Genomic DNA, 15,893 nt, shown 5'->3' with positions numbered 1-15,893 from the left:
GCAGCCCGGGTCTGGGCCCCCAGCTGACTTGCGTGGACGGGCAGCAGGAGGGAGGCACCGACTCTGGGGATGGAGTGAGGTTGTTCGGATTTGGGTGACTGTGACTGCAGCGCCGTCCCAGCTGACCCGGAGCGGAGTCCAGGGCTAGACCACCTCCCAGAAGAGTGCCGCGTGTCACCGCCACACACACACCAGGTGGCAGCGGGGCTGCCCAGGTGGCCTGGTAGTGACCTGGCCCCTCTAGCGGGGAACTGCTGGGAATAGGGCCACCCAGCCTTTGCGGTGACTTACAACTGACCAAACACAGAACTTTGGCTCCCCTGACGGAGGCCTGGGGTCTGGAGCCAGGTCTTCGCTGTGCGCTGGAGTCTCCGGGTCGCCAGTCTGCAGCGCGGTCCTCCTGGTGCCTATCTCGGCTCCCCGGGGAGGGAGGATGCGGTGAGATGGGTCAGGTCACGCCTTCTGGAGAGCAGCCGCCCACAGTCTCTAGGAAATCCACAGGAGACCCCCCAGGACCCACCTCCCAGCTGCCCGATCTCTCCTCTTCCAGGGAAATCTTGTGCTTGGAAACTGCCCTAGTTTTTCATCACCAATTCTTTGCCCTGGAGCCACGGAGCACAAAGCATGGCCCGCCGGCCCGGCCCGCCTTCCGCTTGGCCAGGAGGGAGGGCACGAAGCTTGGCCCTCTGCCCCTTCCAACCCGGACTCACCGCCGCTCCCGCGGGCCTGGCACCCTTCGCAGGCCTAGCCCACGCGTCTGCCCTTGCCATCACGCACGTGCACACGTGTGCAACGCGTGCAGTGCACACTCGCACACACAAGGTTGTCAGGGCCAGTTTAGGAGCCAAATAAAGGTACTGTTCTCCTCCCTGCATAATCAATCACACCTTCCTCTGAACCCTAAACGGTACCTTCCTGCCTGATCAGATTCATCAGACTTGATTCCGGCTGCGTACGGGATGTTTCAGCCTGGGGAGATGGGTTTACTACACCGAGGAGGAAACCAGAACATGCTTCTAGGTCTGAAGGTTGTTCCTAGAGTCGAGTCCTGAGCTATTCCACCAGTAGGGGTGGCGAGCCCTGGGGGGGACTTGGGCAGTGAGGCGGGCGGCAGTTGCCCAGAGGCGCGTGCCTGCGTGTCTCTCCTTCCTCATGTCACTCCTTCCTCCCTCTTGGACACACGTGGCCTTGGCTGTTCACTGGTCTCCCACATGGGCACATGACTTCCCCAAGCAGACTAGACACTCGAGGTCACAAGCTGCCTAGGAATTCGGCATCGTCCCCCCAGGGTGCCCAGCACGCTGTGGGGTGGCCGGAATCCATCAGCAGCCACAGGGCAGTGACCACTGAGGGACCTTGGGCTAGCAGCCCAGTGACCAAGGCAGAACCCACAAGGGCCACACACTGCCCAATACCCCGGCAGCTCTCTGGAGCTGCCACACGATCTGCCTTTGCTGAAGCAACGCACGTCAGGAGTTCAGAGCTTTGGGGGAATTTATTGAGAGTGGCTTTCAGGCACCAAGAGGATGCTGAACTTTACTCCATCACTGGCAGGTGTCCCGGCTGGTGGTCCCTTGACGGCCACTAGTCAGTAGGCCAGACTGCAACGACCACAATAGCCACGAGCAGCAACAGAATCACCATTATCATCCCTGAAAAACAGAAGCATACAAGATCCCCTATAAGGACTCACACCAGACGAGCATCACCCATCCCGTGAGGTATCTTCTGAGAGACAGTGGATGCAGTTCTCCAGGGAGCCCCGGTGTGGGGGCGCTGTCAGCGGCCTCTGGTTTTGCAGGCTGGAGGCTGCGGGAGGGGCTCCAGGGACACCGGAGAGTTGCCATCTCGCCACCTCGAGAGCTGTGCCGGAAAAGTGCCCGCGTTCCTGACCTGCTGGGGCCTCCCCTTTTAGCCCCCCGCTCCAGCTTCTGTGCACAGCTCGGCTTCTGTGCAGTTTTCTGTTTGCATTGATGAGGCCTTGATAAAGCAAAGGGCTTGGTGTTTATGAAGAAATATTGATTCTAGAATCCATTTTCTCCCCTATCCACATGGCTTTAGCTTTCCTTCTTGAGCCCAAGATACTTGGCACCCCTCTGTAAAAAATTCTGAGAGACAGACTTTTTCTTTAAGTTTTTTTATATTAACACTTTCTAGTTTTACTTCCTCAACTTCTTGGCTGGGGACCACAAAGAAGAGCATCGGCCCTCCCGGCCAGTCTGCTCCCTGTGTCCAGCTCTGCCCGCCAAGCCCGCCCCGTCTCCCCCAGCTGACGCGGCTGGACTCACCACGCCCATCCCTGCAACGTTGATGAAGAGGGAGGGCCCAGGAGGACTCGGCCCCTTCACCCGACGCGCTCACTGCCTTCCACGCTGACTTCCCTGGTGGGTGATGAGTGCCTCCTACACCCCGGAGGCCAGCACGGTGGTGGCGTATCAGACACAGGGCCCAGCCACGATGGCGCAAGCGCTCGCTAAATGAAGGCCCCGAGAGGGGAGTGAGGAGATGAGGTGAAGCACGTGAAAATGCTCTACAAGTAACAGGGGAGTCAGGGTCACGTGGCTGTTTGGCCACCAGGACTGCCCACCTCAGACTGAGGAGCTGTTTCGGGAAAGCTCAGGGTCCCCAGAGTTCAGCAGCTTATTCTCTTATAGGAAGCCGTTAACACGTTATTGATCTTATTGGCTACCAGATAACCACTGGCCACGTCAGGCTTCTAGAGCTTAAGAGCCACATGTGGCCAATGGCTACCCTATCAGACAGACAACAGAGAACATCTCCATCTTCATAGAAAGTTCTGCTGGACAGAATGGACATAGCGTGTGGAGTTCTGATTATTTTATTTACTGCTGCATCGCCAGCTTTCTACAACAGTGCCTGGTGTGGAGACTTAACACACAATTGTTGAATGAACGAATGAATAGCGCTCAAGGTGTTTTCGACACTCAGCCACACTTGGACAGCTCCCCACGTTGGGAATTCTGCTTCCCCTTCTTCTTGAGTCAGTTTTGTTAAATTATATTTTTCTGGGAAATTGCCCATTTTTTCTGAGTGTCCAAAAGTACTGGTATAAGATTGTTCATTATATTCTCCTATAATTTAAACACTTTGCTGTATTCTCAGTCCTTTTTACTTCTCACACCACCTGTTCGTGCATCCATTTTTTTCCTCTAGCCTTGCCGCAAGTGTGCCTCTTTCTTAAAAATACTTATTTATTTTGGGCTACATTGGGTCTTCGTTGCTCCACGTGGGCCTTCTCTAGTTGCAGCGAGCGGGGGCTACTCTTCATCACAGTGCTCAGGCTTCTCATACGCAGTGGCTTCACTTGTTGCGGAGCACGGGCTCTAGGCGTGCAGGCTTCAGTAGTTGTGGCACGCAGGCTCAGTAGTTGTGGCACACGGGCTCCACGGCATGTGGGAATCTTCCCGGACCAGGGCTCAAACCCACGTCCCCTGCATTGGCAGGCGGATTCTTAACCACTGCGGCACCAGGAAAGTCCCTTGTGGTCTGCTTTATATAACCCATGAGCTAAGAGTGGTTTTTGTATTTTTACCGGGTTGTCAAAAAAGAAAAAGGAGATGTGTCACGCTGTCTGGGGTCTGCAAAGCCTAACGCACTTACTGGCTGGCCTTTCACAGAATCTGCCGACCCTGTTCTACGTCATTGTGGCCACGGATGGTCTCACTTAGGTGCTGGTCTCTGGCTCTCCCTCCATTTCTTTCATCTGGGATTTCCTTTCTTCCTTGTAAATTCAGCCATCCGTTAACACTCTAGGGGGTGTTGTAATATTTCATCTAGCATTTCAAGATGCTTGTAGTAAGGCGGTGGGGGTGTGTGTGGCTGTTGAGTGAACATTCTCTCAGTCCACCTTCTTGCCAGAGTGGAAGAACACATCTTTTCATTCATTTCTGCCTCCAGAAACATCTCCAGGCTGACCGAAGGCTCCACCTGGGCAGGAATCCCACTGCTTCTTGGCTGGGGGAAAGGTTCATATTGTGCAATCTTTTTCCTTAAAAAACAGTGAAAACGAGGGAAGCAGACAGACCGAGGTGAAGCGTCAGGGGCCACTGCTGGCCCTCCGGAGCCCAGGCTTATCCTAAAGCCAAGGGGGAAGACTGCGTTTCTGAGGAAAGGGGAGAAGACGGGCTGAGTGGTGGCTCAGGAAGAAGTCCTGCCGCCGACGCTCAGCCAGGATTGGGGCTGGGAGGGTGCGTGGGGCTGAGAGGCTGCCTGTGCGGCCCGGGTTCTGGACCAAGGCTGCGATGGCCCAAGGGGAGGCCCATATGAGTGGCCCTGAATTTTCAAATCAGGGCGATTATGAGAAAAGCAGGACAAAGAAATCAAGAGCGGTAAATGGCTGGGAAGGAGAAACCATACATCGGGTTTGAGTTTCTGCGCATGGAGCCTGCGGTCCGATGGAAGCAGCCTCAGGCATCATAGTCACCACCATCTCCTGCTTGGGTCACTGCAAGGACTGACCAGCCGCTCCCTTTACCCAGTCCTTTCCCCACAATTGAGCTGGAATGGAAATCAGATCAGGTTGCTTCCTGGCTCAAAACGGTCCAACGGCTTAGAATCCCCACTCCTCATGGCATTTGAAGGCCCTGCGTCATCTGCCCCCTGCGACCCGTGAAGCCACACGGTGTCCTGTGCTCGGGCCATCCTGACTTCGGTTCTTCCAACGTGCCCTGCACCCTCCTGCCTCCCGGCCTGGACCCGTGCTTTCCTGTCCCTCTCAGTCTAACCCCTGTTCATTCTCCAAAACTCAGCATCAGTTTCCCATCCTCCAGGAACTCCTTCGTGACCTGCAATGGACCGTGTTCCTTCTGTCTCTGCAGTGACCCTTCTTCAACCACGATTTGGGTCCTCAGTCAGTTACTGTCTACATCCGCCACTGGCACGTGAGCGTCTATGGCAGGGGCTGTGTTCACCACCACGTCCCCTGTGCCTGGGGCAGGGCCTGGCACACGAAAGAGGCACGAGACATTCTTTTTGCTATAAACGAATAAATGCATTGAGTATCTGGAAGGAACATCAGGCACCAACGAGAAGGACACAGAAGGAGGTAAAGCAACGGGGAGAGCGGAGCTAGGAAAATGCGTTGAGTCCAAGGGAAACTTCAAAAGATGGTCAATCCCAATTACAAACCCCGCAGAGACCCCAGGGGGATGGGGAAAAGCTCCCGCACTTCGGAGACGGTTCACAGCGCAGCGTGGGCAGAGTGTGGAGGCCCTATCGGAACCATCGTCAATATGGTGATTCCTCTTTCAGCCGATGATTATCTACCATGGAAACCGTGAGTTCTACAAATGGTGCCACAGGAAAGGTACGACGGGGTCCACAAGACCTGTGAAAAATGAAACGCCCTTCACCTGCTGACACAGAGACTGTAACTTGATAATATGTGATAAACTTGGTTTCTTGTCCAAAGATGAAAAGTGGGACTTTGAGATCAACGACAAATAAGACTGACATTTCAAACCCTTTCGGAGCAAACAGGGGTCCTCTGGGTAGGAGGTTTCCAGCAGGTTTAAGTAAACCGGGGTGCGCCCAGGGTCAACTGAGGAAGTTATTCTGAGGAGGCAGGTGACAGGGATAAGCCAAAGCCAGCTGCAGCCCTGTGGATTCTTTTGGGTCAAAGAGTAGAATTTGGGCTTTTCTGGAATGTGAACACGGCTCTAGCACCTTCCTTGAATGGAGTCTCTCCCCTCTGAAGGATGCTTCGCAAAGAGAAACCAAGGGTCTTTTCAAAGCCAGGGAGAGCTGAGCCACGGCGTGCGTGGACTGTTCAAAGCGGGCCAGGTTGCCTTGCTCGAGTCTCAGCAACAGGTAATTCTTGTCTGTTTTTTTATGAGGAAACTGAAGTTCTAGAAAACTAACTCTCTTACCTAATGCCCCACAGCTGGTGAGAGGAAGAGCTGGGATTGGAATCCAGGTGGGATGGAGCCCTCGGGCCAGGCTCTTACCCTTTCTTACCCCTGGGGCCTGTCTCGGGGGGGTGGGGGTGGGGATCCTGATTCCCGACACAGCATGGGGTTTATCGGGGAGAGAGAGAGAGAGGCCCAGGTGTCTTTGGGCTGGAAAACTGAGATAAAGAGTTTCTTCTTTTTTTTTTTCCTTTTCCCATTTCTTTGCTTCTTCCTTTGGGCAACTTTTTATAGTGGGAAAATTGAAACAAATACAAGAGTGGACGGGAGAGTCTAAGGAGCTGTGATGAACTCTCACCACTCAGCTTTAACAGGGGTCGGTTCGTGGCCGATCTGGTTTCATCTATACCCTCACCTGCTCCCTGTCCCTGGTGTATATTTTGGAAGCAACTCCCACACGTTTCATCTACAGATACCTCAGTAAGTATCACCAAAAGGCATCATCAGAAAATCCACCACACCGCCGCCACGCAAAACAGAGGGGTTGCTATTCCTTAAAGACAGAGGCAGGGAAGAGCCCCCACCACTTCAGATATGGGAAGGTGGTTCCAGCTTAGAGAACGAGGGAGACCAAGCCACCGATGGCCACTGGCCACGGGAAGAACAGGAAAAGCATTCCGTCATGTGTGACAGAGAGAACTTCTTTCTCTTGCCCCTAGTAGGGCTTAAACCTCAGGGGGTCTAGTCATCCATCCCCCGCCCCCGCCCCCGGCTAAGGAAATGTTGGACACTTCAGACCCAGGAAAGGCAGTGGAACTTCTGGGAACCTACCAACTTCTGAAACAATGAATGCTCTTTGCCCCCAAACCCAGCACACAAACACCGGGCGAGGCTGCGGACGCCGGCAGCCTTCCTGCACACATCACTCAGCTCTGCGCGGGGCCTGCTGGCACCTGGCAGGGCAGATTTTCCCTTCCAATCCCCAAGTGCCCCTTTCAGGGGCAGGCCTGGGATACCAGAGTTCCAGGAGTGGAAAAAAACCGTCCGCTTCCTTTGGTCAGTTTACCAGATGAGTATTACTCAACCACTTACAATATTTACAAGTCCAGCTCATGGCAATTACCAAAAGACGTAAGAAAAACTCCTTTGCAGACGGGGAAAGGATGTGGAACACGGCCTCTCAGGGACAGTGTTGTGTTTGCTGAAGCTTGTCCATCGGGATTCGTGGTCCATATTTTTTTCCAGTGAAACACTGGAAACCAGCAAATTACGGAGGCTGTGATGCCAACACCTCTGCCACAGCGGAGCGTGGGTAACGGCTCCTAATGCTCACTGATGATGGGGGGGAGGAGGGGAGAGGAGTGAGGGAGGGGAGAGGGAGGGAGGGGAGGGAGGGGGATGGAGGGGAGAGGAGGGGGGATGGAGGGGAGAGGAGGGGGGATGGAGGGGAGAGGAGGGAGGATGGAGGGGAAGGAGTGGGGGAGGGGAGAGGGAGGGGAGGAGGAGGGAAGGGAGGGGGAGGGAGGGGAGAGGAGGGGGGATGGAGGGGAGAGGAGTGGGGGATGGAGGGGAGAGGAGTGGGGGGGGAGGGGAAGAGGAGTGGGGGAGGGGAGAGGGAGGGGAGGAGGAGGGAGGGAGAGGAGTGGGGGATGGAGGGGAGAGGAGTGGGGGATGGAGGGGCGAGGTGGCGGGAGGAAGGGGGATACAAAGGCCAGTTTTATTGAAGCCTTTTTATCTGGTTTTTGCTCATCACAAGGAAAGCCATAGGCTGCCAGCTGTGGTTGGTTGTTTGGAACCAAACTGTATATTCTCCTATTGTCTGCTTTGTTCTTCACACTGGAAGGATCAGGGCCCACAAACAGCTCTCACGCAGCCTCTAAGGACCCACAGAGGACATTTAGGAAAGACCCCTGGAGCTGTTTTTTCCCCCAGTTGTGCCCATCAATAAGTGACATTTGCTTATGTATTAACCAGGGTTCTCACTGATCACACAGATCTTTTTGCAGCAGGCTCCTGAGTTGAGGGAGGGAATCGCAGAAGAAGAGACAAAACCGGAATATTGGCTTTCAAAAGTTCATGTAAATGTTCCCTTTAATCCCGTTACTAGGCAAATAAGCTGAGAAAAGAGTAGAGGCCATGCAGAGACGGTGAACATATTGACATTCTGACTTTCAAACTGAAGGGCTGAAGAATGGCAGTTCCCCTTGAGCTCACCCCTCGGCCCACACCTGCCCACTCGGGAGCCGTGTTTGCGTCTAGTCGGCCGCGGGGCGCGGGCACGGGCCGCCTTCCTCCAGCCCGCCTGGCGACTCGGCCGGGCTGGGGGCCTGCGTTTGCACAGACACCGTGCGGAGACCAGCCTCTGCTCTCTCCCTGCTCGTGAATCTACCTCACGCCACAGCTCCACGTTTGAATTTTCCCCAGACTGTGCTTTCGTCAAAATACTGTGCAAAGGTCATCTCTGGTTCGCTGAATCTGGTTCTTTTCTCATCGGGCACTCGGCCCATCCCGCCAGGCTCTCCCCTCTCCGCTGGCGGGTAAACCTTCCTCTGCGGCTCCAGCGGGCTCCCCCATCCCCTCAACAGACCTTCCACCCATCCTCCTGCCGCCTCTGCTTGCACCCTCACCCCTTTCGCACCCCACCCCAGGGCGGAGTCCACTTCCTCCACAGAGACCTCGCCTCCCCGGGGTCAGAGAGGCGCTCACAGCCAGGCCACTGCTCTCCAATGACTGGCCTCCGTCTTTCAATTCTTATCTTACTTATACACGCTTCTTTCCTTAGGTCACAGGATCTCCAAAAGCAGGCACCGTGCGGTCTGATGTGGCGGAAGGGGCACTGGTTTGGGGACTCAGGGAGACCTGACTTCAAACGTGTCCACTTTCTAGCTATGAAATGTCGGGAAAGTTCCTTAACTCTGAGTTCGGTTCCACCATCTGTAGAACAAGCCTAAACACATCAACTTCCTAAGCCTGCTGCGAGGATTCAATAAAATGAAGGATAAAAACTTCTAGATCAACACTGGCACTCCGTAAATGGCGGCTGTGACGACAGGGATCTTGACTCCTCGTACAACCCACGGCCCCCGACCGGTGCCTTGCGTGCGTCAGATGAGCAAGCCGGCCCCCTGGCTTAACAACAGAAATAAAAAGCCATTCGTTCCAGAGGAGAAGGAAGAGGGGCAGAAACAGGGGAATGCCTGGGTGGCATCTAGTTGAGAACCAGCCCAATTCTAGCCGAGGCCCGGGGGCGATGACGGGGGCATCCAGGAAAGGTGGGACGCGAGTATCTGGCAGCATCCGTGTCGGTTATTAGCCACAGGAAGGGCGGCTGTGCCGGGCGAAAAACACTGGCTGTGGGCACCAGGCGAGAGAAGCCATGGGAAAGTGAAATGTGAAAGGCCTTGGAGGAAGGGCAGGGCAAGGGTGTGCGCTGAGGACAGGGTTGCCAGCAGCAGAGGGAGACGGTGAAAGCATACCCAAAGGGGGACCTAGACGGTGTGCAGGGGGCCCAAGGGAGCTCCAGAGACGTGCCCGACACCGGGAAACATCCCGCCACGCGGGGGGATGGGCAGAGCGGGACTCGGGGGCCGGGGAGCCCGGGCACTCTAGCTGTGGTGGCATGAATGATAATGATGATGAAAATGACAGCATGGCAAGAAGTACAAACGTCAGAGCTCCCGTTCTGCCACAGGGTACACGTGCTCAGATCCCAATATTATTCTCACCGTCGGGCAGTAAGCTGGTAGAACAACAATTTCCCCCAGTCTCTGGGTGAGAAAGTCGGGGCTCAGGGCTGAACGAGAGCCCGTGAGGGCGGGAGGAGCCGCAGGACCGGCTGGGATGGAGCATCAGGGTGGGAGGAGGCAACCTGGGGGCCCTCGGAGGTCCTGCCGCGCGAGGGGGAATGCCAGGGCTTGTGAGCCAGCCGTGACGGCACAGCCCCTCAGAGAAATACATCAGAGGGCAAAGAACATGCCTAGGATGTGCCTATGTTTTGGTTCTGACTGAAAACAAAGAAAACTGGAATTGCACAGATCTTAACTTTCCCGCGGCGGCTTTATGTCACGCCGACGGAATGTGTCTGTGACGGCGTTTGTGTCTCTGCCTTTCGACAAGGTCACAGCCTACGCACACGGCGCCGGGCACGGGGAGGACTTGCCGACCCCAGCCCGGCCCCTTGCTGACCCATGCGAGCTGGCCGCTCGATGCCTCCGTGTTCCACGTCCACAGGGCCGACACACGTGTCCCCAGGCTGCGGGAGGGTTACGTGACGTTCCCCGGCCAAGGGCCTGGCACACACGGGTGCTGACACTGCCTTCATTCCGGAAAGTGCCACCTTCCTGAGGGTGAGAGCTGGGGTCTTCTCCGAAATGAGTTTTTGGAGGGATGAGCCTGGTGCCCCTGAGTGTGCCTGGGCTGGATTTGTGCTGAGGTGACGTGGGAAGGGAAGAGGCACCCTCCTGGCGCTGGCATCTCACCCCTGTCCTCTGAGGGCCCAGGCCCCGTGGGGAGCGCTCATCCCCCCCAGGCCCCGGATGGGCACCCCGTTTCAATGCGGACAGGAGGTCCTGCTGCTTTGTGTAAATAGAAAAACTCGACAAGAAGCAACTCTGAAGAGTAGGAAGCTGACTGGGGAGAGGAGAGCGGTGCAGAGACACATCTGGGGGCCAGAGGCAGCGCGGTTCTCAGCAGGAAGCAGGGAGGGTGACCCGAGAGGAGGTGTGGGGAGGAGGGAAAAAGGACTTGCCTAGAAACAGGAAATTAAAAAGAATTAGGACTGCAAGAGACAGGGCAGAGGAGCCGGATGGAGGCCTAGTGAAAGGCGGGCTCACGGGGTCTGGGCTCCAGGAATGAGGGCCTTGCTGGGCGTCAGGTGGCCCTGTCATAGCCATGGGAGTGGTGAGGCCGACACTCGGCTCATGGACACCCAGCGTGAGGACCTGAGAGCTCACCTCCCTGGCCCGGGGCAAATCAGTTCCCAACGGAGGGGTCAGACTTGCTGGTCAAGTGCCCTGGCCGAGGGCACTGCCCAGGCGAGTTAGATTTACCCACACCAGAACCAAACTCAACACGGTCTACTGAGTCCTCACTGCGGGTCAGGTCCGACAGGGCAAAGATACACGTCATCTCTTTACGGGTCTCCCGGTCTCATGAGAAAGGCAGAAAGTCGACCCACCCCTGCCTCCCCAAAACAAAACTAAAACCCCCCGCAGAAGACACCGTTCCCTGGAGGGGCTGTGTAAAAACTCAGCCATTACTGTTGCTTCCTGCACAGAAAGTGCTGACTAGTTTCTAGGTCCCATCTTTGTTCTTAAAGTGTTACTCATTTCCCGTCCCTGAAATAAGTTCAGCCCGGCGATCGCCATAACTCAACAGGATTCAACTGTAGGCACATAATCCTTCCTGTCAGCAGGTTATTATGAGCTGTCGAGTCAATCATTTAATGCCAGTTCTCCGGCGCACCAACGTTCGCTAAGCAACACCCTCTCAACGTGCTGCACTGGTACCCCTGGGAATGTGAATCCGGCTAGAGTCTGGCAGAAATGCAAGTGTCTCTGAAAACACGGTCAGGAGCTCGATTATGGATACCTTGTTTTGACAATTCCCTCTCGATGAAGTATCAGAAGATTTCTGGATGGCTCCAGTCAGGCTATGGATTCACCATTGCAAACCCCTTCGTTTGGGCCCTACGGACTGCGAAGCATCACCTGGCATCAATTAGGGGACAACGGGCAAGGTGACAGGAAGGCGCTGCTGCTGAAGTCCTAACTCAGGTAGAGAAACGCAGGGAGGGGCGGCCATCAGGAGGACGCTTTCTCAATACATCAAATGCTCACCCATCTGTTGTGTTTTGTTTAAAGCAAATCATTTGGCCAAGATGCAAAGGCTACTCGGTGGTAGATCTGAACTGAGTGTCTGCGTCTCAAACCTCAAAGGAACATATTATTGGCAGGGGAGGAAGCAGTAGCCATGTCTGTTCAACTTGCTCCTACAGACACAGCTGGTGGGTCTAGCGGTGGAGCCAGTGAAGCGAACCAGGCTTTCTCCTCCAGGAATTTTGTGACTTTGGACTGACAGAGCTGGGGTTCAGCCACAGTCAAGGGGACGCTCCGGAGGGGTACTCTACCAACTCGGGCTGGAAGGTCCCAGGCCTGCCCATCTTCCGACCCTTCCTGAGACTTGGTTGGCCCCATCATCCCTTAGATTCTTGCAAGTAACCCAACGTCGTTCAAATAAATTACATGTTCTTTAACCTAAACGAGCCAGAGTCATTTCCTCTTACTTGTAACCAAGATCCTTCAGTAGAGACACCATCAGCAAGAACAACTATTCGTCTCTAATTATTTGTAAAAGTATCAGTCACACGAGAACAATTTCGCCTTACCGGCTGAGCGTTGAAAGGACGGTGCAAAGGCATAGCTCCTGGGAGCCTGCCGTCTCGTACTGCATCTAGCACCTTACTCTGAATGGGCCGAGGTCCCACTTGAAACAGCTGTCACCATTAAGAGACCAAACTCTTCTCTTTCACAGTCACATATCCTATCACCTTGCAAGTATCCTCTGATTCGCTAGAGATGTCCCGAGGAATCAAAGTGAAGAAAAGCTGCCCTCAAGTTCTCGGGCAAGAGGTATTTAGAGCAAAGGTCAGGGCAGGAGAGGCCCCGCTGTAAACAAAGCTAACAAGGACACCGCGGATGGGGTGAACTAGGTGTTCAGAGCCTCCCCCTTGGGGACCCCTCCTCCCCAGACACACCGTGTAGGGCCCATGGGCCGTCTGGATCCAGCAGGTCCCAGGCGAGCACACATTGTTCCTGCCACCATAGTCCTAACAAGAGCCACCTGTGCCACCATTACTGCTGCTGGGCACGTGTATCCTTTCTACACATTACACATGGAGCCGGCTCCATCAATGTTTAATCCGCAAATGAAACAGATGGTCCCTACTCCCAATTTGGTGAGGAAAGCAGAAACAATGCCGATGCCCTCTGGGTTCTCTCTCTCTCGGCTTCTGATTTATTTAACAAACATTGATAGAACACGTGCAGGGTACCAGGCACTGGGGATACAGCAAAGAACAAGACAGACAGACATTCCTGCCTTCACTGAGTTGCTATTTGTGTGTGTGTGTGTGTGTGTGTGTGTGTGTGTGTGTGTGTGTGTGTGTGTGTGTGTGTGTGTGTGTGTGTGTGTGTGTGTGTGTGTGTGTCGGGGGTGAAGACAGACAAAACCCCAAAGCTAGAAGGGGTTAAGTGCTAGAAAGAGGAACACAGCCCATCTCTTCCTATCCCACAGGCTAAGGGGGGGCTCAAAGGCATACTCTCCTCTCCCTCAGCTTCCAGGAGCACATGGGGGAGGGGGTACTAACACTTTCCGGAAACCGGCCATCCACGGTGGGATCTGGAAACATACTGCAGGTGAGATTAAGGTGCCTTCCTACATGGCATCAGGATACTGCCATCCTTGAACGTTAATAATATGTAAGCTTAGAAATAACACATGACGAGAGTTTGCTGGAATGAAGGGTGATGTAATGACAAGTGGAAACAGAAAGGGGACTTATTGTGGAGTGTAGAAAAGGCGAGCTGGAGAGGAAGGACTTGCCAGGGCAGGGGGACCCCGGCCAGTGTGCTCTGTCACTGCTTGGTCTGTGGGGAAGTGTGGTCCGGGTGACGAGGCAGCGCACTGCTGCTTGGGTGGCCACGCGTCCTCGGGGGGCCGGTTTTGACAATTCCATGCCCCAGTGGAAAGTGTGCTTCTTAAACAGAGGGCTGTTGCCTTGACGAGGGGCCCTCTCACTTTACAGAGCGCTGGCCACCAGCTGGGGGCTGAAGTCGAGAGGAAGCCAGGGGGTGGTGGTAGGAGTCGGATGACAGAGTAGACACAAGATGTCACCCAAAGTTTGGGAGGAGCCGGTTCAATCCATTTTGGCTGACGTGGGGCTGGCTAGCACTGTTCCTGGGGCTCTGGGTGGAGAGTCACTCTGTGTCTTGGAGGCCGTATCGGCCCCCTGCCTAGTCTCAGCATTCCTTTGGCCCCCAAGGTGACAGGGACTATATATAACCAAGAGCCACGGTGGGGAGGGCAGAAGGAAGATGACTGCTAAGAGCTGTGGCAGAAAAGAAAAATAAGGGCTGAGAAGAGCAGCCAGACGTGGTCCTTTAGCTTGAAGAGCCGAGCCTTTTACCAGAGAACCAGAACATATGTCCTGGTTCCTCAGTTTGGCTGTAAAGCCTGTCCCCAACATCGAGGCAGAAAAACGAGCCCTACTGTGATCTGACGGTCACCCCTGCTTTCAAGTGATCACCGTTAAGTGATCGTAAGCTCTCTGTTCCACTACCCCCCAGCACCGTGCGTGTCACTTCCCAGTGGTGCAGCAAAGGGATGGAAGACGAGCGTGTACACGCGTGTGCGTGAACACACGCTTTCCCTCCTTGGGAGGCCGCAGAATGTAACAGCCAGAGCTGCACGTGGGCTGAGACGCCAGATGGCTTGTGTTCAAATCGCAGCTCTGTCACTTGGGGAAGGAACCCAATTCTCTGAGCCTGGAATCAGGAGAAGGCTACCCTGAGCTCCCCGAGTTGTCATGGAGACGCAACAAGGTAAAAACGTTTAGTGCTGAGCACGCGACCTGGCCCACGGCATGTTCTCAATTGACGCTGGCTGCTGTTGTCACCTACTGGAGACTGGCTTCGCTACAAACGTGGCACTCACGGTCCTCAGCCTTCGGACAGAAGGCACTCTGGCCTGCCCTGTCCGTGACCCCTGAAGCCTCCAGTGCTGTCCACATCCCCCCACCAATGCACATCACCAACACGCAGGAGAAAGGGGCCTCCAAGGGGTATGTGGCCAGCCACCTGCCCTCAGGCATGACCACTCAGGGAGACCCACATACGGCTCCCACACTGTTCTTGAAAATCTTCTCTACGTCACTCTTCAGAGAATCTACCAGGAAAACAGATTTTGAAATTTATGCTCACGCAAAATTCTCCAACAGCGTGCATGCCTATATGCACAAACATAAAAATACACTTATTAACCAATAATAGATTAAGAGCTCTTCAATAAAATGTAAGTCATATTTGCTCTATCAGAAGGGATGTGCGTCTTCTACCCAGAGTGCCCCAACGGCCTCCTCTTTCAGCTCTGGGACGCGAATTGAGTGAATCATCGCTGCAGTGAGATGCTTGGCTGCAGGGATGGAGTGGAAACTATCCAGCACCCTGGTCAGCTGCTAGCTTCTCGTTAGTAGAAGGAGAGTTGTGAACCCACGGGCATCGCCAAGATGGGTGGGGTAAGGACCACAAAGACTTGGAAGCCACTCTGCACTGGGTCATGGAAAAGGGCCCCTTCCCCAAAGCAGCAGCGGGCTTGCAGTTCAATGTAGGAAATACCCAGGACTGGTCAGGATGCAGAGCTCACACAACATCCAAGGCACAGTCTCACCATAGGGCTCTTCACTCTGTGGAGTGAAGGTGCCCTTCCCGCCATCTTGGGGACCCCTGCAACGATGCCCCCTCCACCCAGGACTGTTCTCTAACATTCTTCACGACCAAGACATCCTTCTAAGGACAGCGTATCATCTGAGGATCCATAAAACTTGACCTTCACAGATGGAAGGCGCCATCTCAGTAGTGCCAACTGTCAGCGAGGCAGGAAACCATGGGTTCCTACGTGAACACACGGGGTGGTCACTGGTGCCCTCCAAGCCCCTATGCAGCTCTGACAGGTGCCCAGGGTCAACGAGGTCACCAATGAGCCGACTGAAAAACAAAAAACAAAAACGGGCGGGACTTCCCTGGTGGCGCAGTAGTTAAGAATCCGCCTGCCAAAGCAGGGGACATGGGTTCGAGCCCTGGTCCGGGAAGATCCCACATGCCGCAGAGCAACTAAGCCCGTGCGCCACAACTACTGAGCCTGCGCTCTAGAGCCCGCGAGCCACAACCACTGAAGCCCGCGCGCCTAGAGCCCGTGCTCCGCAACAAGAGAAGCCACCGCAGTGAGAAGCCTGCGCACCGCAGCGAAGAG

At 54.9% G+C, this 15,893-nt stretch overlaps 1 protein-coding gene across 2 annotated transcripts in view; it reads right to left on the bottom strand.

The window, feature by feature from the left end:
* Positions 1-1,476: 1,476 nt before the first annotated feature.
* Positions 1,477-15,893, bottom strand: part of STX8 (syntaxin 8) — a 241,123-nt gene continuing 226,706 nt past the window's right edge. Inside the window, exon 8 of one of the 2 annotated variants that reach the window (XM_022596181.2) lies at positions 1,477-1,652. In XM_022596181.2, coding sequence (XP_022451889.1) covers positions 1,585-1,652 — 68 coding nt within the window. In that variant the 3' untranslated portion in view covers positions 1,477-1,584. Of the gene's footprint in view, positions 1,653-4,805; positions 5,348-15,893 lie in introns of those variants that run through there. The other variant, XM_022596182.3, reaches the window with a different exon arrangement.

The sequence above is a fragment of the Delphinapterus leucas genome, chromosome 19 (assembly GCF_059928025.1).
Source record: "Delphinapterus leucas isolate spDelLeu-1000000601 "Yukka" chromosome 19, BTC_Dleu_Yukka2, whole genome shotgun sequence".
NCBI classification, from domain to species: Eukaryota; Metazoa; Chordata; class Mammalia; order Artiodactyla; family Monodontidae; genus Delphinapterus; species Delphinapterus leucas.
Note: the sequence above shows the minus strand (reverse complement) of the source record. Positions and strands in the feature narration are given on the sequence as shown.